Below are 24719 nucleotides of genomic sequence, written 5' to 3'. Positions count from 1 at the left end.
AAGAAAAGACTTTAAATATGAAAATAGCCAAAGATTATAGCTTTGAAAATATTTAGTTGTTATAAGGGGGAAAAATGCCATCTGCTGGGTACAGCTGAGGACTGTCCTTTTCTTACTAATACACCATGCTGTCCTGGGAGTTTTCTCTCCATTTCATAGTTCATTTTTCCCATCTGGAAAACTGATACAGATACATCCACAGTTTTTGAGGGGATGTAATAGCAAACTCATTAAAACTCTGTAACAAAAACTTGTTACTATATACCCTCAGAGGCTGGAAGGCTGACAACAGAGAGCATGACTAGCAAAGGAAAAATATTGCTATTAATATTTAAAAAACATTAGAACTGTCTCTAACATCCCTCCCCCCACCCCCAAATACTTCACATACTCTTGTATTTCCACTTATATAAACTTCACTACTAGGTGATTTATAAGCCGTGGAACACTGGTTGGTGGAGTACAGGTGAAGAACCACTTAGCTACCTAGCTTAAAAGCACGAAAGCAAGGCATTGAAAATCTCCTTAATAAAGTATGAAAAAGAAGTGGAGAATGTCCAGTTAAGAAATATATTTGTATGAAGAGTGCAAAAAATTAAAAAGAGAAAAATCTGATTTAATAAAATGGAAAATTTTAAAATTAAGAAATGTGATGAAAGGTAGATAGGGTTTCCGTATGTAAACATGAAGAAAAAACAAAAGAGTTGACTTGATTCATAACAGACAATGGGATTCCTTTACATTTTTGCTTGTTGTTAATTTTACAATGTAAAATGTAACAGCTGTCACCTGCGTATGCATATACACATATGCATATAGGGATGTATATTTATAAATTAAAAATTCTGATTCATTTCATATGAAGCTGAACCAGCTTACAATCTTGAAAATCTGGGTTTCAAATTTAAAATAAAGTCTTATTTCTCATGTATACAATGATGCTAAAAATCATGCAGCTTCTGTGATGTACATACCTTTCTTCTGTTTAAGATAAAACACTTGATTTCAGAATAGAATTCAGTACAAAACCATGCTTGTACTTTGCACTCACTGCTTTGTAAAAAGACAACAAGCATAAAAACTGTGAAAATAGTTTGGCCTTTTTAAGATCTTCTAGCAAGATGACATTGTCAGATGGAACCAAAACTCTACTGAAAATGATTAAATGCTCTTTACAAATTCCCACTCACAGTGCAATATGTGCACATGCTCCATATGCCAAAGTTGCCGTTCTCTTCCCTATCTCTCAGGTAAGTAGCAGCATGGATTCTCCACTACCACTGACTCATCAGGCCCTGATTATGCAAACTGATTTCCCACTGACAGATACATGCACCCATAGCCTCACTGATCTTAATGTGCTTCTACAGCAGGACAAGCATCTTTTCCCAGAAAGAAGCGCTACAAGCTGGGTGTTAGTTAAAAAGACAGTAAATGTGAACCACCAAACCTATGGCACATCCTAAGTCATTAAAGAGATATCAAAAATCCAATTTACTTCCTCAAAATGAAAATGGCCCTTAAAATGCTAATTTTTAAAAACTCATCCTTCATGTACATAGTTTTTTTAAGACAATCATCACAATTTGAATCCCTCCAAAACCAAAGATACTAGATAATTATCCTGAAAAGGGATTAAGTAGGTTTCTTTTCTAAAGTCTCTGAAGTTGTAAGATAACCACATGTACCAAAGAGTTTCTCTATGCTATCAATGAGAGAAGGTGAAACTGCTGATAATCTCCCTGTATTTCAGAAGCTCACAGCATGCATACCATATTGATAACAGTGTTATGGCAGAAATGCAAACAATCTGCACCAGGGTAATTTATTTTTTTGACATATTTTGCTCATTCCAAACTACTTGTGAATTCAGTAAGACACAAAAAGCTAGGCTTCTAATTCCTAAACCAATTTCAAAACATTCTGATTGTATCAGAGCAAACTGAACAGTAGTCTTGGAGCTATGCCTGTCATGATTTTTTTTTTTATCTTTAATATATTCATTATTTAGTACTTATATTTGTTCTTTTATGATTTCTGAGTTTGGTGTTGTCAGAAAAATAAGAAAGAGCTCAGAGTAAGATCAATGAAGAGCAGAAACATATACATTATCTTTGTCCATACTGTTTGCTCTACCATGGCGATAATTTTTTTTCTCTTTTAGTTTGCTTTATTTTTCTTTGAACTACAACACAGAAGGCAAGGAAATAATCTGAGCTGAGTTTTTTTTCTTTTTAAATGCATGTCTCATAGAACCACAGACTAGTTTGGGTTGGAAGGGACATTCAAGATCATCTTGTTCCATCCCCTGCCACAGGCAGGGACACCATTTACTAGACCAGGTGGCTCAAAGTCCCATCCAACCTGGCCTTGAACACGTTCAGGGATGGGGCATCCACAGCTTTTCTGGGCAACATATTCCAGTGCCTCACCATTTCCACAACTAAGAATTTCTTCCCAATACTTAATCTAAATCTGCCCTTTTTAAGTTTAAAGACATTCCCCTTTGTCCTATCACTAGAGGCCCTTGTAAATAACCCCTCTGCAGGTACTGGAAGCTCTCCTGTCTCCAGGCTGAACAAGCCAAACTCTTTGTCTTTGTAGGAGAGGTACTCCAGCCCTCTGATAATCTTTGGAACCTCCTCTGGACTCACTCCTACAATTCTTTAATTTCAAACACCATAGAAAAATACTTATTTTTCAAATCTGTAATAATCCTATACTACTGATCCGTTCTGAACATAGTTTAAGATGTGTAGATCTGCAAATTCAAGAAAGCAGACAATAAGATCTCATTAAGCAACAAACTAAAACTACAAACACATACCACCAAAAAAAAAAAAAAAAAAAAACCAAATAACTCAATATTAATTGGTACTGTAAACAATTAATGGAGAAAAAAATATTCTGAGTTAAAGTACCTTTCATGACATACTTTAAAAAATCTAGAAAATACCCCTTGTCTGAAAAAGACCAAATAGTCACTACATGCAAAAATGCAAAAAATGCATTTCAAAGAAGCTCATATCAATTTCTAAAATCCATGTAAAGCACTTTGAACAAGATGTTCACAAATGCTCTCTAATAAGTCCTATAATTTTAAAAATTTATATGCACTGGTGGAAAAAAAGCATGTTCACCACTGAGTTCCAGTAACTTTCAGAGCAGCATATCTATTTCAAGCTATAGCAAAAAGAAGATGAACATTTTTTTCTATGTAAATTAGATGGCTTTTAAATAATGCATCTGGCAAATCTTCACACAGTATCAATATCAAATTCCTGTTTATAAAAACTGTATGTTATTTTACTTCACAACTCACAAATCTTCTCAAAAAGGACAATCCCACAATTTGCAAATTAAATATATGTACAATAAGTATTCTTACACTAAGTACTGTACTGGAAAATCTCTATTTACAGTAAAAAAAGCATAAAGAAAGAACACCAAAAATGTTTTAAAATACATATTAGTTTAAGTGTCTAACAGTTCCACGTTATTTGCAAAATATTTAACATCTGATCTGCAAATTATCTTAGAATAAGCCTGATTGGCAAGGACTATTGCATGTCATCTGCCTCATGTTCAGGACTGGGTCAGCTTCCAAGTTATATCAGGGTGCTCACAGGCTCATTTAATTAACTTCTGAATGCTTCCAAAGATGGAGACTCCACAACTTGCCAGCCTACTACAGTGTTTGACTTTCATCACACTTTTTCTCCTTTTGACTTTCTACAATGTGTGCCCTTTGTCTGTCATTTTTTCAACATCAATCTCAGAGCAATGTGGCTTCACCTGATCTATCACCTGCCATTAGGGAGTAGTAAACAGCAGTAAAGTATTACACAGCCTTCTCTTATTTGGACAGAGGAAACCCAGTTCTCTCAGCCTTTCTCTATATGTCATGTTCCCCAATCCCCTCATGGTCTTGGAGGCACTCCACTGAATTTGCTCCAATGCATCAATGTCTTTTTCAATTTGGGGAGGCCAAAACAAGACACAGTACTACAGATGCAGTCTCACAAATGCCAAATAGAATTGAAGAATCATCTACTCCACTGCAGCCCAGCCATCACATTAAATTGGCTGCCTTTCCTCTAAGGACAATCCTCGCTCCAGTTTCAGTTTTGCCTTCCAGTATCCTGAGGTCCAATTTGCCTAAGTAGTCCCAAACTTCAATTTCCCTGCCCTCTCCCATGAGATTCAGGGACCTCAAAAGCCTGAGAACAGACCTTGCCAAAGCAAAGGCTGCAGTGTGTACCTTCAGCCTTTTTGTATCTTTTCCACTGTCCAGTGCTGCATCAGCATCACACCATTTCCTTAAGCCCTCCTCACATTAACAAGGTACCTATAGGCATCAGTGACTTACCTTCAACTCCACCGTAGTTTTGGTTTTCCTATTTCCTTTTCTCTACACCCAAACACTGTTTTTACATTCTTCACTGAACTGTTCACAGATTCCATACATTTCATTGTTTGGGTGAGTTGACTTAGGAATTCCCCTTTCAAGCAAGCTGCACTTGTTTGCCGTATCTGCTTGTGCATTCCTTCACAGGGAAGAGTCTGTCCTTGTGCATTTGAGGAAGCTGTTCTTGAAAATCAACCAGCTGTCCTGAGCCTCTCTGCAGTTCAAAGAGACCTGACATGGGATACTACCTCTGTTACATGAAAAAGCCAAAGCCAACTATTCTGAAGTCCAATGTAATTTCTTCATTGCCTGCTTCTCTCACTCCTCTCAGATCCTACCACCTTAGTTTAGCTGGGGTGGCATCAGCCCTCCATTTCCAAATTCACAAGTAGCAAGGAATCTAAGATACATGGACAAATAAGAATAAATATCTATCCAAATGTAAATCAGAAGAGAGAAATATATGGGAGGTATGAAAATTTTGAAGATGTGGTATTTGGGAGCTTTTCTCCATCTCACTCAAGAGATAGAGATAGGCTCTTAGAATGGATAATCATGGTGATAACTGACACAAGCAACTGGAAAGACTACTTTAGGGCAGCAATTATTTAAAGAAAAGGGAACAGGGTCCACAAAACATATGAGATTACATTTACATTCCAATTTGCTAGCATACAGATAATTTTAGGATGATATGAGGCAAAGCTTTTAAAAATCTGGAGAAATGAGTAGCTGAAGTAGAATAATTATCTGACAGATGGAGATTGCCCAAGACTGCCACTTGAACATATAAAAAGATGAGACCGACTTCATTTCTGAAATGCAACATTAGAAATTCCGAGAGCATCCTGAGCATTAGTTGTGGAAGGTACAAGATTTTGTTCAGTGTGCCAGAGTATAAATAGAGGTTAGATTCAAAGCTTTATTTTGAAAATAGTTTTTAAAGCCTGAAGCTTTACAAAAAGATTCTAAGTATCCTCATATAAACAACACAGCATACATATTCACAGCATAGCACTTCACTAAAACGTCTGTCCACCAGCTTCCTTTGCAATGCCAGTGTTGCAGCTGCCTATTTCTACCAAGGTGGCATTTGGGCTTCCCCTTCCTGTGCCACTGCATTGCTCTTTCTGCACATTACATCTTCTGCAATGTGTTGGCACAACCATGCTCCTACATTTCCTCTTCAGGTCAACTCTAGCAACAGCTGAATGCCTGAAGGTAATAGCTAAGCAAATTACTCCTTTGCTTGCAATGGCAACTCTCACATTTGCACAAAAAGTAAACAATTCCACTGCATGTGTGCTTCCTTTAACAACAGTACAAGCATAAACACAACACATTCAAACCTGCACTCAGGCTGCTGCCATCCTCACATGGCACAACTTTAACTCTATTTGCAGTATCTTGGCTTATTTGTTCCATTATTGCTGTACAATTTCATCTGCATTCTGCCTCATAACTCCACTGTACACAACAGTAATGTAGCCCCAACATTCACTGTGGTCTTTGGAGACTAGGGAAACATGGGATTACTATTTTTATCACCAGGGTATTACTTGTAAAAGCCCCTTTCTGTGATGCATGGCACATATAAGAACGAGTCTGTGCTATTTGATAATGGACACTCTGTAAATGGTGAGAAGGCAAAGATTTCACAGCCCAAACTAACAACTTCAGTATCACATAAAAGTGGGAATGGGAAGAGAGGAAGGAGCACCAACACCTGGGCCATACAAACTATCCCATCAGTTCTGCTGTCTTAGCTGATTCAATTAACTCATATGATTTTTCAGCCAGTTACTAATTCTTTTTAAAGCAGAAGAGTGAGAAAGATTAGCTTATAAAAAGGATAGAAACATAGCTGTATGAGAGCAAATCAAGAATATCACAGCCATTTTGAACCAGTTGCAGCTCTTCTCCCCCAGTCCTTTTTAGTTTGTAAAACAAAAAGGAAAAACCATTTCTAAGAAATGAAGAAAAAAAGAAGACATCCACTTCCTGTAGTCATGGTATCTACATGTGGTTGTTGATTTGTAATTTCCAATGGTTCCAAGGAATACAATACATTCAAGGAACAATCCTTGGATGTATTGTATTATATCTCCCATTTTTTATTACTTGACAATGTCCAAGGTAAACACAACTTTGCCTAAACACTGTTTAGGGTTTTCCGCATATGGTCTAGTTAATAATGGATATAATAAAAAAAATTACAAACACTAATAAATAGTTAGTGTCCTCTTCAGATTACTAATTATTTTTAGAGGAGTACAACTTCAAAGGTGAGCAAAATCGTTGATGGTTTTTATCTAGTACTTCAATGTACTAGATAAAATTTATATTGTGATTGAAAATAGTATCAAATTGACCCAATAAGATATTAATTCAAAGCAAATAAAGCCAAAATTTGCTTGTAATTTCATTTTAGCAGTCTGATACAGATAAAATTAAGGGATTTGCACAAGCAAATTAAAAATCTGTAAAAGGAAGCATGGAAATTTAAGAAATTCTGGTTATGGAAGTTACCAGAAATATGGTAGTATGTGATATTTTCAGTTGATATTTGTGATATCTAAATAAGACTCAAGAGTTAGTTTGGGGTTTTTTGGCTTTTTAAGAAATATTCATACAACCAGACATTTTAAGAAAAAGCATCTCTACTATTTAAAAGCAGTCTTCCCTGTAATAAAAGTGAGAATCTGCACACAGCAAATCAATATCCTTCACATTCTCTACTGATAAGGTTATTTAACTTGTAGGTCATTGGGAAAAGCAGTTAATGTGCTTAAGGCCTCTTATTTTTCATAAGCATCACCATAATTTAAGAAAACACAAGGTATATGTGAGACCATTGGTCTAATAAACCTGAAATGAAAGAGAAGTGCTGGGAAGCAGGTCAGCCTTTTTAAAACACATGTAATACTAGAGCTTTTCAGTCCAACTGCTGTGTTTCACAAGAGACAAACAACAAAGTACTCTCTTGTTTAGCTGGTTTAATGAATTGCTGGTTGTTATTGCAGGGGTTTTGTGTTAGGGGGTTTTGCTGCTTTTTTTTAACAAAGACTAACTATATTGATGTAATGAGAAGAGATTGAGAGAGAGCACAAGCTAAAATTCTTGCAAACACAACACAAAAAAGAGTTAATCTCACCATCATCCTGATGCTTGGAAAGGTTGGACTATGATAATACACAGGAGACAATTACCAAGGCTCAGCTGATAAGATGTAACTCACTAAGGTGCAATAATGCAATTTCTTTCAGATATGTGCACTGAACAGGAGTGTCAGTATTAGGTCACTGAGGTTACAGAAACCCTGCCTTTCTTTAGGATGAAATAGTATATTTTTTCTTTATGTTTATTCTTTGTTATGCAGTCTTCATCTTTATCAGGCTTATTGTAACAGTACTTCACAGATCGTAAGACCAATCCTTTTTAATTCAATGGCAAAACTCCCTCCAATATCAAGAGTGAAATAACTGAAGCCCAGATAAAAGCAATTGGTCATTCATCCGTAACAGGACTACATCTGGGGTGAAACAGCAGCTATTTTGCAGTTAACACTTCTTTTGCAAACTGATCTATGGATGGAAATGCTCAACTCAAAAACACAGGGGAATTTATATAGATGGAAAATAATCACACTGACTAAAATCTGGCAAAGTCCCCAGAGGTAACTCCTTAATTCAGATGAAAAATGCACAAGATTGTTTACAATTGTTCAGGATCTCAATTACATATGCTATCTAAAAGACATGTCCAACAGCTGACAGAACTCTAATCTCATGTTACTGAATAAATAATGCTCCTATATGTTGGGTTTGTTTTTTTTTTTTCACTGTTTGAGTGATTAGAGAACTATAAATGCAAGGGCTGCATGGTTGTAGCTTTGTGATTTGGTTCAGTTTGTAGCACTACTGTTCAGGCTGTAAACTGTGATAAGATCATGCACAACTGCAGGACAGGTTTAGTTATGTCTGCATTTCAAGATTTAAATATGAACCTGTAAATCAGAACGGAGGACTTGGAAATTACAGACAATCCCTTTTCACATTGTTTCAAGCTGTTATGCATTTGAGATCAATATTTTAACTTGGCCTCCTTATTTGTCTATAAGACATCAATACAAAGGCATATCTTCTATTTCTGTAAATGTTGTCTGCCTATCTGTATCAAAACAACATGCAACTTCTGTAAATTCTGTACCAGTACTTCAGCCACATCTGTTGTATTTTGCTGCCAAATGCCCAACAGATAACTGGTTGAATAGCAGATCCCAGAGGGTTGTGATCAGTGGCACAGGGTCTAGCTGGAGGCCTGTCCTAATGGTGCTCCCCAAGGTTCAGTAATGGGCCCAGTATTGTTTAATATATTCCTCCATGTCTTGCATGGAAGGGCAGAGGCCTCCTCAGCAAGTTCACTGATGACACAAAGCTGGAGGAGTAGCTGATACCCCAGAGGGCTCTGCAGCCCTTCAGAAGGGCCTCAGCAGGCTGGAGAGAGGGGCAGAAAGGAACTTTCTAAGATTTGTCAAAGGAAAATTTGGGAGCTGGGGCTTCTGCTGTTCATAAGCCACCAGTGCCCTTGTGGCCAAGAAGACCAATGGTACCCTGGGGTGCATTAGGAAGAGCATTTCCAGTAGGCTGGAGGAGGGGATCCTGCCCCTCTACTCTGCTCTTGTAAGGCCACATCTGGAGTGCTGTGCCCAGTTCTGGGCTCAGTACAAGAGAGACCTGGAGCTCCGGGAGCACATCCAGTGGAGGGCAACAAGCATGACTGAGAGACTGGAGCATGTCTCTTACAAGGAAAGGCTGAGGGAGCTGAACCTGTTCAGCTTCAAGAAGAGAAGAGTGAGAGGGGACCTCCTCAATGTCTGTAGGTATCTAAAGGGAGATATCAGAGGTTGCAGCCAGGCTTTTCTTGGTGGTCCAAAGCAATAGGACAAGAGACAATGGGTAGAAGTTCCATCTGAACAAGAAGAACTTCTTTACTGTGTGAGTGACCAAGCACTGGTATGGATTGCCCAGAGAGATTGTGGATTTTCTTTCACTGGACATATTCAAGAACCATCTGGATGCAATCCTGTGACATTAGCTCTAGGATGACTGTTAGAGCAGGGAGGTTGGACCAGATGACCAACCCACTGTGGTCCCCTCCCAACCTTACCCATTCTGTAGTGCTTTTGGATTACTGAAGAAGAAAATTTTCTTTACCTAAAAAGTTGAAATCAGTATCAATGCCTGCTTTTAATCTCAGTGTGGTGGGAGGAAGCAGGAAGCTTCCTAATGTTGTCACATTAGAACTGCAGTAAAGAGACACTCAGTTCATCGATTCAAACAGAATTTTAGTTAGTGCTCAGAACTCAGAAACTGTCTTTATACAGTCTAAAGTTAAAGATGCTTCTTTTAAAACTCTGGTCAACAATTTCAAAACCTGTTTTATTTCAAAGTTTCTTCAAATGACTTTAGATTTTACCCAAAGTAACAACTGAAGCAGACAAACCAGGAGTATTTCATTCACAGTTTGTGTTTCACTAAGCAGAAGCTACTGTTTCATAGGACATTATTTAAGATAAACACCTCTCTCCCAAGAGTGCTAAGTTAATATTTTCTGTCCCATACTTCATTAAATTTTATTTTTATTGTACAAATACACTTAGTAGCAGTCAACTGTCATGTGTGATGGAGTAAAACTTACCTGGAAGAACTGTACTTTATTTATGAAATATCAGATTTCTAGGACTTCCTATATGCATGTGAGAGCAGCATAAACACTGACATATTTAAATATTACATTATTTACAGAGTAATTCAGGTAGTGATTTCCATAATACAAGAACTGCTCTCATTTTCACATAGCTGAAGTATGATAGAATTTTCTAAATGTTAGAAAATTATTTCAAGTCTACAATTAATCAGCCATTCTTTAATAATTTGTTATTAACTGCTACTTACTTTTTAGAAATAGCTTTTTTGCTGGCTCATATTTTAAAACCTTTTCATGTTCCAATCAAATAATATATGATGTAATATATTAAACATAACACAACAGTACTGACAGTTTGGTATCTGAAATCAGAGATAACTAATCAACCAATACTCCTTTATTAATGTGAAATGAAAAATATGCTGTATTTTGTTTCTGAATCACTAGTACTAATCATGCTAGTACCATGTATGTGTAAACTCCAGCAGAAATCATAAGAATACTCTTATAAAAACAACCTTCCTATCAAATAATGGGCAATTTTAAAAAGAACTTTTACATAAATCTTTCATATTACATTATCCTGTGACTTAAATAAATTGTAAACAAACATAAAATGTTGTAATTAGCTGATTATCTTTAGTAAAATGAAGTATTTCAGTGTATTCTCTGAAACAGTTGTGTTGTCACTGAAGACATTGCATTTTCAAACACAAAATTTGAACAGATAATTCTGATCTCATAAAACACTGAGAACTTATCAGTTGAGTATACATTTTTTTGCATAAAAACCCCATAGCCTTAAGATTCTCTCTATTCAGCAAATGTTTTCATTAATGTGACATTCAGATGTCTAAAAGTTAAATGGGCCATTATTAGCACCCTGGAATATGCAAGCAATAGCTGAATAAATTGTTTAATCATATTGAGTTGCCTGTGGCACCAAAAAAAAAAAAAAAAAAAAATCTGTATTTCACATCATCAATTGAAATAAGTCCCAGATATTAAAAAACTAAGCAACCTAAAAATCATTAATTTCATTTTAACCAAAAACTTTTCCAAAGAAATGTTAATCCAGAGATTCAGAGACTCAGTCTTTCCCTTCCCCTCCTCAGCACAACAAAACATGGAAATAACCCCTATTTAGTATGTGCAGTGACTGAACTAGGCAAATAGCAGGACCAATGTAAAGATGTTAATGTCTTCTGCCATTAAAACTCACTGGTTTTGATTAAGATTTTAACAGTTTTAAAGACAATACCAAAGAATCCAATACCAATTTTACTTGTTTATGAACAAGTAAAAATGTCAGGCTTTGTTTTTCTCTAAGAAAACAAGTACTGTTTTCTCTAAGAAAACAAGTACTGACAAACAAAACTGTTTGTCATTGTGCACGTTCTAAAGTAGAAGAAAGCTTCAGTTGTTATCATTTGTCTAAAATCAATGAAAAACAGTTTTAGGCATTTAAGCTAATACAGCCTGCCTACTCTCAAAAACATACAGACTAGTGCCAAATCCAAATGGGACTTTTTTCAGAAATTTGAAGAAACTTAATTTAAGAATGAATAAATTCACAATATAAACATCTGCCATTGTTTTCAGTACAACACTAATTACAACAGTTGCTTATATTTTGAATGAACAAATTCTAGAGAATATAGAAAAGCTTAGCCCCAGGAAGTGTCAAGAAGTATCAGAGGTCAGTCTAACTGCTAAGGGACATTCACACCAGTGCTACAGATTTAAAAAGGGAAGAGATTACATACCCCTCTCCACCAATTCTTGTTATCTTTAGACGAAAATCAACTGAGTTCAGGCTGGGTGGCTTCCATTTCAAAATATCATCACATCGACCAGGCTTGTATTTCTGAAGTAAATTAAAATGCAGTTTAATTATGCTTATTGGTTTTCACTGGTTTTAAAAGTAACAATTCAGCCTTTCAGACTCTATTAGCTGTCTCTAATGAATAACAATAGTTAGTGACTGAAACAATGAATACCATTACCAGGAGGTAGTTGTGCTTCACTACTTTGCTTCTCCCTTTTAAAACTGTTTAGTACTGTCGCTCTGCCATTGCATATAATAGAAAGCTGAGAATGGAAATAAAAATTAGCATACTTCATTATCTCTCTCTATCTAATGGAAAATTTTAAAAAACAAAATGACACAGCACAAAAAGAAACAAAAATACTCATAGGATATACAGAAAAGACAAATTTAAAGTAATCTCAACATTTTCAAACTATTTTATGAGCAAAATTTTTGTTATCCATGCTGGTGGCTTACAAAACATGAAAATGGCAGAAGTCACCATAGTGCCAGCTCTCAGTAAGACTCATCAGAAACATGTTCTTTCATAGCAAAGGAATTGAAGTTATGTAAAGATTAACGAACATCATGATATACCAGAACATAAATAAGAGAGCATCTCTTGCTAAAGAGAGAGGGTACACATTTGAACAACAAGTTGAAAGGAACAATTTTCTCTTAAATTAGAGCTTTAGTTTCTCATGGTCTCAGCTATCATTTACTAAGCTGCCATTTTGTTCATCCTCAGCTAACACTTAACTTGTTAACTTGTTGACCCCTTCCTTACCAAGTAACTTTCATAGCAACGGAGAAAATATGAATTAACATGAATAGGGCAAAAGTAAAATAATAATTAGCATTGCACAGAATGAGAAAATTTACTTCTTTATTTATATGCAGTGAGAAAACTTAAGCAATTTTATATGAAAAATAAAACTAACCAAGAATGTCCACTATATTTTGGTAACAGAACAGTCATCAGCATCACACTGCAATCCTGCTTGTAAAATATTTTCAAAATACAGACTTTACTGATGATGAACCCAGATCTAAAATGACAAAAGCAAATTAATTTTCTGTTTTCTGATGGAAGAATGTAAAGTTCCTCTTTCTAAAACAAATGCAGAGTCTCTTACCTACCATGCTTTGATTAAAAGATGGTCATTAATTCTTAATGATGCAAAAAGGATGGACCAACCTCTCTAAGTCAAAGCACTGAAATCCTGAGGAAAAGCTACATCTGATCTGTATTAAAACCTTCCTCACCAGAGCTCTCGTATGCTGACTCTGACAACAGCCGAGAGCATGTGCTCAGGGAAGATGAAAAGCAAGACTATTATTTATGATATCTTCTATTACTACTTCTTGAGAAACTATCCATTTTGAAGCTCAGAGTCCTCCTGATGTGGATATGACTCAAATGTGGTTCCTACATATTTAGTTATTTTCAATTTCTCTGCATGGATTTGATAGCCCCACAGTAAGGTCATGTAAACCCCCATCAGCCATAAAAGCCTGAGGCACAACCTATCATGGGCAGCCTGATTACCTTGCAGGAATAAAACCACTACCTTTTATGGTTTTTGAACAAATTTTTGTTGTTTTTGAAGACTTGCACTTCCATACTAAGAGAGATGCTCAACAATCAAATTCCATTGTTTCCATGCACATCATAGTTTCATTTGCCTCTATATGCACAGAAATGCACTCAGCTCAGAGGCTATAATTTTATATTTACTGTTACAATTTTTTTTCCACTGACATTACTCTACATTTATCTACATAAAAGTTTATGCACTCTTTTATCACTCAGCCACCCAGTCTTGTAAGAGCTTACTATAATTCTCCACATTTAGGACTAGCCCTTGCTGATCCACCAAGAAAACATCACTGAATGGTTCATCCCATTTTCCTACTTGCTTACATGCAGTACAGGTGGCTGCCTTCCCTGGTGAGGATTGAACAGTACCCCATCCCTTCACTCCTACTTTATAACCAATTAGATATCTCTGCAAAAATTTTAAGTCTCACATTATTTTAGTTTCTTCAAGAAAATTTGACAAGAGGCTTTCTGGAAATCTTAACAAGAAAAACCAGATGATCCTTACTTAAATGCCTTTTGAACCCTTTGCTGGAGAGGCATAACCTTCCTTCAAAAAAGGTATGTAATTTTCACCAACTATATAAATCATGTTCAGCCAGATACCAACTACTATATTCCTTATTGTTTCTATTTCTTTGTCCAGTCCAGATACTAAGCTTACAGAACTTATTTCTTTCTGGATCTTCCATGATACCTGTCCCCACCTTAGTTGTTTTGTTTTTTTTTTTTTTTAATTGGTATTGTATTTTCTACCTTACATGCTTAGGTACTAATGTAGATTTTTCACATAGGATCTACTATCCAGCTTTTTCAAACTGTTTTTCCTAGACTGACAAGTTATATCCTCCTAAAAGTTAGTAAGAAACCAACTTCACCAGAGACAGAAACAACTATTCCAAGATCAGTAATGAAAAGCAATGTTTTGACAGAATATATCTGCATACCTGTAATTACACGGTATGAACTACAATTTTGACTCAAGTTTAAAATTAACTGGCTGACTTACTTGAAGGGAATGGGGGAGGATTTATTAAGATGGAGATATTTTCTTTACCTTGAGAACCAGCATAGTGTGACACAAGCCTCGAATAAACATTTTATTCTATTAATAAAAAAATAATCTCTAGTACACCTCAAGTTAGTCAAAGATATCTCACTTAGAAAGCAATAACAATAAATATACTCTTTTATATACTTTTGACTATTACATTTAGTTTTGACCACTGTCAAACAACAGCCTTCTCACTTCACAGCAATATGTTGATACCAAACACCTGGTAAAGGTAACAGGTAAATTACAGCTATCTTTCAGAGTTCTAAAGTCTTAGATAAGCCATCAGAATTCAATGCTCATACGAGGAACAATTTATGCAACTCCTCCCTGGCCTCCCCCAACTTCTGTTACCATGAAAGACAGAAATTCACAGAAGACTGGCTCAAAAGGAGAATTCATTCAAAATCCATATTAATAATCCCTACGAAAAGATTAATTTTTAACAGGTGAATCCCCACACATAAGACAGCACTAGTAAGTTATCGAGTTTGAATGCTAAGTGCTAAACCAAATTCTTTAAATATGAGCTGAAGCCAAGCAAGAGTTTTGCTTGTTAAATATATGGAAACTTCACCTTAGATGAATCACTGCATACTGCAGACCTGTTCTGCATGAAGTTAATCTTTATTTTAATTCCAAACCAAAATGTGAAGCAATCTGTTTGAGATCGAACTACACCCTAGCATTTTAAATATAGCATTCATAGCAATGATATCCTCATCACCACTCCCCAACAAATATCTATGTACACGACTACTTCTAAAACATATCAGATTCCCTGTCATCTCAAATACAAAGTTCATGCTTCAATCTAAAACCTGTCAACCTAGTCTAAGCACAAAAAGTAGAACTCCACACCAAGAAGGTACATTAACAAAACAGAAACTATCTCAAACAGCTTTATCTCAAATGGCCTCCTGAAGTCCCTTCCAATCTAAATTATTCTGCAAAACTGTGTCTCTCTTTGCTTGCTTGTTCTTTTAGCAGCCATATTGGGTACGTTTTAGTTTCCAAAAACAACAAACATTCACAATAAATGCCCCAGTTGTTGCTATTACTATATTAGAGTTGCAATAGCTGGGCAGCTCTGGTGGATGCAAACTGGATTCCATCAATGTAACACCAAATTTGAAGTTTCCCTTGAGGGACACACCTAATGCCCTTCACACCAAAGTACAGACACCAGAGGCCAAGGCAAAGCCATTTCATTGCATTGCTACCTTGCATGTATGGAGCACAAACAAATCTAACCTGCAAAGGTATTCTGCAACATCCTGAACTGCTGCTTCAAAGAAATAAGGGAGTGTATTCAGTTGGCTATGAACCCTAAGCTCTCCAATTTTTAATTTTTTTTACATCCACTCACCACCTACCCAACATTTCTTCTATCTTTTCAGTGTAGTAGTCATCATATCTTCTGTAGCTAAATCTTCTGTAGCCATTCTCTCCTGGCAAAACCTCAGGTCCTTCTTACTTTCAAGAAAAGGATGAAGATCAGGGACAACAGATGTGTCAACAGTAGCATCACAAATCCACCCCTTCTATGAGCATCTTGAACTTTAGGCAAAAATACAAGAATGACCCTAAAACTCATTCAATGCCCCGGGATAAAGAATCATCACTGAAGATAGCTCAACAGAAAGCACATCCTCTGGCATCCCTCTTAGGGTACTAAACCCACTGATTTCTCACCTTAAACTCAATTCCAAAGGCTCAAGTGGGTCTAGTCAAACAATTATGAGGATTTTGTTAGACCCTTGTTAGAACCATTTTAGCACTGCAGGCTACAGTTATGGGTTGTCGGTCATTTTGAACCTTAATCCTCTGTCCTGTTCCCGAGTACAAAGTCTATTTTCCCCCTTCCTCTTCATCTCCCATCAAATCAAGAGAAAGGCTGGCCCTCAAAGCCTCAGATTCTGTTATCTTAAATTTTGCTGACACATTTCTTGTCAATTGCAGATAGCCTCACACACAGGTTTGGGATTTGCCTAAAGCCATGTGCCAGCATCTGCATTCAATGGATGGCAAGGCAGAAAGCTGAAAGCCTAGACAATGGAGATATCAGAGGCCCATAAGGAGGATAAACTTTAACTCCAAATAGCTCCTTCCACATGGGATAGATGTTTCTGCTTAGTATTTTGTAGGATGAAGAGCAAGGTTAGTTTCTGGGACTGCATTCTGGGCAGGCAGTCTGGGGTGTGGGGTGGTGTTGACTCACCATGAAGACACCCACCTGGAAGGCTGAGTGACTTCAGCCTAAAGTCTAGACAAAACAAACTGTTTCTCCTAGTGACTGAAAAGGAAGAGGTGGTGGGATGATCAAGAGAGAAGTTCGTGTCTCATCAAGAAGAGGAAAAGAAGGTTTCCTTTACATGGGTGGATGTCTCACTATCCTACAAACTCTAACCAGCCAGCTCTACCTCCCATAACCCTTCTTAAATACCATCCTCCTGAAGTGCAAGCAGCAGCTAACACAGGCCACCTTACATTTCCCTTCCTCCGTATCTTCCCTCACTCCTTCCAAATGACAGGAAGCCAGCAAATAACGCAGCTCTTTCTTTTCTCCTAAGTGGCACAGAGCTGCTGCTTGTCAGCTCTAATTTCTCCTCAATAAACTAGTCAGACCTAGCTGCAAAGTATCCAAAGGCTGCAAAGCTGGCAGCTGCAGGCACACACCAAAAAAAGCTAAATAAAGGCACAAAAAGCTCAGGGAAGGTTTGTTTACATTGTCATGCGTGCCCAAGAGGCATGGAAGGTTGAGTACCTTTGAGGAGTGACAGCAGAGCAGGTGGGAAGGGATGGGGTTAACCAAGACTGGAAATCTACTGGAGTTCTTTCAAATCATTAAATGTAGTTTGCCACATTAACTATGACAAACCTATAATGACAACAAATCTGCTTCTCTTACAACACAGAACAGTGTTTTATCTGAAGAGCACTACTTAATTCTGAGGCCCCTTAATCCATAAACCAGCTGCTGGCTCGCCCAATCTAATAGGTGGCATTCAGCTGGGTAAACATAAAGACAGAATCATTACCCAAAATGTGTTTTTATTTTCTTGCACTACAGACGCTGGATCTGGACCCTGGACCCTGATGATTATATTCAATCATTTCAGGCTTGACTTTATAAAGAAGAAATGAGCTGAAGACAGTTGCTAGCATTGTCAACAGATTATGTGAATAAATCACAACTATGGATAAAGGAACCACAAGACCAAAGGCAACCATTGAGTCAATTGGATATTCATAGATTTTTAGGACTGGAAATCATTACTGGGCTCATTGAGTTGGCTCTGTTGCATAAAGGGCAGAGAAACTTGAACAATGTTTATATCAAGCTTATAACTCCTGTTCAAATGATAGTAGTGTTTATCTCAAGTTTATAATGCCTATTCAAAATACAAGACACCTTTATGCAAAATACCACCTAATGAAGGATTCACAACATGTATCTTAGGCTGTTTATTATAGTTGTGCTTAAAAATGCTTATTTCTACATTGAGTGTTAATGCCTTGCTTTAGACTGAAGGCTGGCTCTCCATATAATTACTTCCCCTTTTAAGATAAAATGAGTAAATCTGAGTCTCACTGCATGGATAATTTCCCCATTGGCTAACATACACATCATCATAGTGTAATTTCACAAAAGCCTTTAGAAGAGTAGCCAACAGAACAGAAGCTACTATTTTAATATTTTTTTCATTGCTTACACATACAGCAGAACACAAAGTGTATTTGTATTCTTCTGCATTGCACTGAGAGGTGTTGATAACTAGCTCAAATAATTCTTTTCAGATTCATACCTTTAGCTGGGACTTAACACACTTACTCCTGGAAATATAGCCCACATTTGTCTGTATTCAAGCACCATCACAAAATCAAATGATCCACCTTAGATTGATTTTTCAGGAAAACATGTAAGTTTGCTGAAAAAGTTAAAAATATTAACATGACCATAAAACATACGCAAAATCCCAACACTATCATTAAAACCTTTAAAGCCTTCATAGTAATGTACTTTAACTGTCACAAAAAAAACCCAAAACCAAATAAAACAAACAAAACCCAAAATAAAAATGAAACAAACAAAAAACCCAAACTAAAATCTACTTGAGGAAATAAGTTATGTCACTAGCAGTTAAACTGTGATCCTTAGCTCCTTCAAAAATTCTGCCTTCTGTCCCTTACAGCTTGCCTTCTCAGTTCCAACTCCTGTTCCTCAAAGTGCCCATACAAACAACTTACAATCTCCCCATAGTTCCCACAGACCACCACTGTAATTCTTCATGTATTCTATTTTCTTTGACAGGGGAAAAGCTAAGCAAAAGGGAATGTGGCATCAAAACTTTCTTGGTCATTGATGGATTAATGCTTGCTCTTGCTGTATATTGAGCAGGACATTGGGAACTGGAAGAAAGGGATATACAAGTCTGAACACAGGCCCACTGCACTCCTTGGCTGAGGAGCAGAAAGTCCAGCTGTTCTTATTGATGCCTGAACCAAACTGGTTACTTGAAAAAACCACTTTGAGGGCAGCAGGATCACCTCTAGCTCACATCCTTGGAGGTGAAGGCAAACAGTGTTGTACAGTCTGGTATTTATGCTGTTTGCTGGTGGTCACTGGTCATCAGCAAGCCGTCTTCAGAGATTATTAATCCCACCCACAGAGAAAGCTACTTTGAATGTTGGTGGTCTGGGAAAGAAAGGAGAACAATGTCCAAAAGCAAACGCGTCCAGATTCAAACAACAGGGTGTGTGACTGATACACAGAAAAAGTGAATAAAGTTAGTGCTTTGATCTGAAGTGGACATTGGAAATAAACACCTGGACAACACATTCTACTTAGACCAAACATCAGACAGTAGAGAAAAATATTATTGTTCATTCTTGCACTAAACCATCATATTTACTTCTTATTTAAAATACATCAGAGCTGGCCAAACTGGCTACCTACCTTCACCAAATATATTCCACATACCACAGAGGCACGAAGAAAACTCTTAGAAAGTCTGAAGAATTCAGAGGCATCTAAGAAACGTCTATGAATGAATGCAACAGATGAAACTTTTGACAAATGCATTTCAGCAAGGGAAAGATGCATAACTTCCCAAGAAAAAGGTGCTTTAAAAAAAACCTCGTCAGTGGCACTTGAGGTCTTAAAGACTACCAGGATTCCTTTGTTCTTTAAAAAACAAATCAAATGTACCAAATACTGATTTCTTTCTTGTAGGAATTTGAAATAATTTCTGTAAAAAATTCTGTATAAAGTAGGCATTTCTTTTAATAAATGTGAGTCAACTTTTCCTGTATTTGTAAAGGAAATACAGGGAGATGTGATTTGTAAGTACTCCTAAGAGTGATCAGGCTAAGAGAAACTCCTGGATAAACTGCTACTTTCCAAACATTTGTCAGTTCTGAAAGGCATTTTCATAGTTGAGACAAAACACAAGAATCTATATACAGAATGGAAAATATGTAAGAACACAAAATAACTGCAAACTTCATAGAGCTCCAAAACACTATTCAAATGCTTTCCAATTTCATGCAAACAGTTTTCATACGTTCTACCAAATTCTCCACCAATCATATCCTGTGTCTAACTATGGAGAGATGACCATGATGCCCTAACTAAAAGATGGCCAAAAAAAAAAAATCTAATTCCTTTCCTTTATAAAATTATTTTAATGAAAATAAATTAATAAATGCTGCTTTTAATGCTTAATGTTCTAAATTACTGATTCAAACCATCTGAACAATCAAAGAGCTGCACTTCTCACTAAACATCAGCTTTTTGCCTGGTTCAGAATAGACACACTGAAGTTCAACAAATATTTGATCATGTTGAAAATAAGGCTGTTAATGAATTCCAGACATTATACAACGTAATGTTGTCACATCATTGAAAGCAAATCTGCAACAGTAACTTTAGAGACTCAAGAAGATGGAGAAAAGACAAGCTCCTTGGCTAAACTCAAAAAAATATATAGTGTCCATGGTTAAGACAAAAAGATGATAGAGCCAACTCCAGATAACACAGTTTTAAGTAACTCATTACTTGACAGTGAAGTCTCCATGCTATTTTAACTCCATGTAGTCAAACAAATTTGTGTTATTTCTTCCATTCCTCCACTTTAAAAATCAAAATAAGGAAAATTAATGTGTTTTAAGACACAATCACATCTGTATTCCAGAAATTTTTCCTTTAGAAAGTTAAAGAATTAAGTAGGAATGATACTTGTTAATGCACTAGGACTGGTTATCTGTGAATAACTGTTTTAGAACAGCTGTTTGAGAAAATGCTATTGTACCACAATTTATCTTTAATGAAAATGTGACTTGAAGGTACACTAAGTAGAATTAAAACTATTATAATAAAAACTACCTATGAAATATTAAGCTTAACTGTCATACCGGACTAAGAAGCAAAACATGCACCCATTTAAATACTGTTAGATTATGTTTTATACTAAGGATTTAACACTTGAATGCAAATCAGGTTTAGAAGGTTAACCTGTATGGAAAAATTATTTGTTAATATGTTAATAGAAAACTGCTTTTTCTAAAAGTGCATCTGATCCTCAAGCTAATGTAATATTTATATTAGACTTCTTTGGTAATTAGTGGGCTAAGCGTCTTCTCCTCTTCCACTTTAATTTAGCTTTATACCTCCAGCTTCATTAAACATCTTGTTTCATGGCAATACTAAGAGCTTTTATCAATATTCCATTAAGCAAGGAGAAAAATATGAGGACATTTTATTCATAGCTAAAATAATTTACATATTAATCATATTAATATTTGATAAATGTAGTTCAGATCACAGCCAAAACTCTATGTTTATAGCAATCAAAATATAGGAGCCACACATTTTTTTTCCTCCTCCCCCCAGCACATTACTATGAGCAGCAGAAACCTATTTTTGATCATTTCTGTCCTTTCACTGGTATAATAGTTAGCACCTAGAAACTCCAATACATAGATTTGAAGTGAAACCAAAAAAGTAAATGGCTTCAAATCACTGGCTAATGTATATGTGATTCAAAATGGACCAGCTGGTGTCTGCCTTTGATTATAAACTCTTCTTTTGGCAAACTAAGGTAACCATTGAAGAGCTACATACTTCTACCTTTATGACAAATAATCTCCTGACAAAACAACTATAGTGCCCAAGGCCAAGGGAATTGGTGATGGCCCATGATTGCTACTTAAGACATTAGATTTATATTGCTACTGATTATTTTGTAAGCTTTTCGCCATCACTAACCTCATTTACAACTTCATTGCATATGTGCTATGTAAGTCTTCTGCAAAATTAATACAATAATAGCAACATTCAAGATACTTCATAGCAACACTCAAGATACTTCAATTGGTCTTCTATCATTGTATTTCACTCTATATTGCACTTTCTATGACTAAGTTAAATTGAGATGGCCTCAGCATGTAGCATCAGTGTAAACTGTCAGCAGGAACTATTGTATTTACTTCTCCAGAAGAAATTTTGCTTCAAATTCAGCTTCACAATTCATTAACAGTCTTAACCAGAAATTAGTACAAAGGAAAAGCTCATATCTACATAACTTTTACTCAGCCATACACTGTTAATTTCTACCTGTCTAGAAACACATATAAACAAACCCAGAGGTAAGAAGTTAAATGGCTTAAAACAGCTGTCCACAAACCGTTTTGAGAACCATGATAAAATAGAAGGACTCCCAGCTCACTCCTTTACTGTTTTTTTCTCTCTTAATGCTTATTATTCTTCTCTCTGCCCCAGTAACACAACAAATCTTTGAAAGATTCTTAGGGAGATCATCTTCCCTCTAATCTTCCTTTCACACTTTTACTATGAAAAAAGCCTTGGTCACATGAAGCCAGTAATGTTGGAGAACACATCAATTTTCACTGTATATTTGTAGTTGCTTCACTGCATCACTTGTTTTATAAGCCTTACTGTTTATGTCTCTTTACAATTTTTAAGTGTTGTACATACCAGCCAAAACTTTCTCTCATTTCTCAAACCCTATGGCAACAATCTCTCTTCACCTTCTGTCCTTTCATTTTTACCATCTCTGTCCAAACTCAAGCTTTAGTGTAATCACTTTAAGTGTCATCACTTAAATTTACACCAGAGAAAGAAGGAAGTCAGTCTCTCAGAGGACTTCTTTTTGGCTAGTTAGTTTGTGATTAAAAGCCCCTAGAAGTCCCATAAAAACTGGGTTGGATCAGCAGAAAGTATTCAGTGCTTCAAGTCTGACATCCTGTTATAACAAAAGAATATCCATGAACTGAGCAGCAGTGTGTTTGGCTGACTCACTACAATAACCCAATTTGGAAGCTGGGTAATTTATCAGTATTAGAGGCCACATTTGCAGAAGCTCCAACCTGTAAATTTAAGGTTTCATTATAACATCAGTTTTGTTGACATTTTTAGTAAGCTCCGATGATAATCAGTATACCAGGAATAACATTTCAGAAAATCCCCTCAGAGCCCAGGAAGATTAATGAAAACTACCAAACTTAAACAAAAAAAGATGCAAAAATATATTTTAAAATACTTCTTGGGGAATGCCAATCTTAAAAACAAAAATGAAGCCTTACATCAAAAGGCAATCAGTAGGCTGGAGTCTTTAGCTAGTCTGAACATAAGGAGAAATGTGCAAGTACTAAGAAATTGCAGCATGTTGGTCTCAGACATAGTCCAATTTCTCTTTATAATTCCCATGCTAAAAAGTCCCTCAAGCTGAACAGATATGCCTGAAAGATGATGCACAGAATTGCCAGCAGGATTTTTTCTACATGTTGCTAAATGTATGCTACACAAAATAGTCATTATAGGCCAGCTTATTACATCTTACAGGGCTACAAATCTCCTTGAATTAAATATTCATGAGTCTTGCTTGGAATACTGAATCCTGTGGTATTTTATAAGAAACAATAGAAACTAGCCTTTTCAACTCTGTATTCCAGTATATAAAGTATAAAATTGTGAGTTTCAATCACATTAAATTCATCATTAGCCATTGACATGAAAGTAGCAAACCACATATTCACATGCTTATTTTCAAAAGGAAACATTCATACAAAATGGGAGTTAAGTCCCACTAGTAGAACTCAGCATGTGTTCTGCAGTGCTTTCTCTTGGCAAGTAGCAAGCTCATGTGCACAGAGATGGAATGCAAAGTGGGGAAAAATGTATATGAAAAAAAAAAATCAGTATGTACTTTCTATTTCAAGTCTCCAACAAGACTAATACAACTTAAAACTGCATTTTCAGGAGACTAATTTGGATATTGAGCAGGGAAAAATCCTCATCTAAGAAGAAAAAACATACCACACCAAATGAGAAAATGAAGGGATACTGCCCTCTCTTTGTGTGAAATTAATCCTTGTAGTTCTGACTTAGAAACAAACAACTCAGTGTCTCTTGGTAAGAGCAGGTTAAGTTGAATACCATAGCTATTTGCTGAGCACTGTAAGCAAAGGGAAAAGACATGTAGGTTGTATTTTAAGAACATTACTCAAAAAAAAAAAATCCAGTTACTGTGAAATAAGTTGCTATCCTTCTTGGGAAGGACATTGTTCCGTTAAAAGCAGTGGTTCTGATGTAAGTTGTTAATACTGCCTTGTAACCAAACAACAGTTCCTGCCACATCAGAATTTTTTGCCCCTTCTACAGAGCATGACCACACAAACACTCATCAGACATGCAACACAAAATCCCTCGTTTGAATACTGGGATTGAGCAACTGCCATGAAGAGCCTGTTCCAAATTCTCTGCTGCTGGCAGGAGCTTTCATTCTGTTACTGGCAGAAGGGTTAGAGTGAGACTTTTTCCTCCTTTCATGTTTCTTCTTTAATTATACCAAACGTTTAAATGTTAATGTAGCTGTGCTTTGAGCAGGCAAGCAGCTGAAGGGCCAAAGAATTAGGGGAGGGGGTAAATGACAATTACCATTTGCCAAAACAAGTGTCATCAGGTTTAACTGCTATTTAACAGTTTAACATTTTAACAAGGACGAATAGAAGGAGTAGTTAAGGAAAATTTTTCCATAATGTACAATGTATTAAAAAAACAGAATTATATTTCTAAAGAAAGAGAATTACAACTCATAGCACTACATCACCAGCA

At 36.3% G+C, this 24719-nt stretch overlaps 1 protein-coding gene across 2 annotated transcripts in view; it reads right to left on the bottom strand.

Moving 5' to 3' along the window:
• RNGTT (RNA guanylyltransferase and 5'-phosphatase) overlaps window positions 1-24719 on the bottom strand; it is a 169530-nt gene that overhangs the window by 51215 nt on the left and 93596 nt on the right. For both annotated transcript variants that reach the window (XR_002466815.3, XM_021545647.2), the window contains exon 13: window positions 11884-11984. Coding sequence is in view for 1 of the 2 variants with exons in the window: in XM_021545647.2 (XP_021401322.1) it covers window positions 11884-11984 (101 nt within the window). In the remaining variant the exon portion in view is untranslated. The remainder of the gene's footprint in view (window positions 1-11883; window positions 11985-24719) is intronic.

The sequence above is a fragment of the Lonchura striata genome, chromosome 3 (assembly GCF_046129695.1).
Source record: "Lonchura striata isolate bLonStr1 chromosome 3, bLonStr1.mat, whole genome shotgun sequence".
Lineage (NCBI taxonomy): Eukaryota > Metazoa > Chordata > Aves > Passeriformes > Estrildidae > Lonchura > Lonchura striata.
Note: the sequence above shows the minus strand (reverse complement) of the source record. Positions and strands in the feature narration are given on the sequence as shown.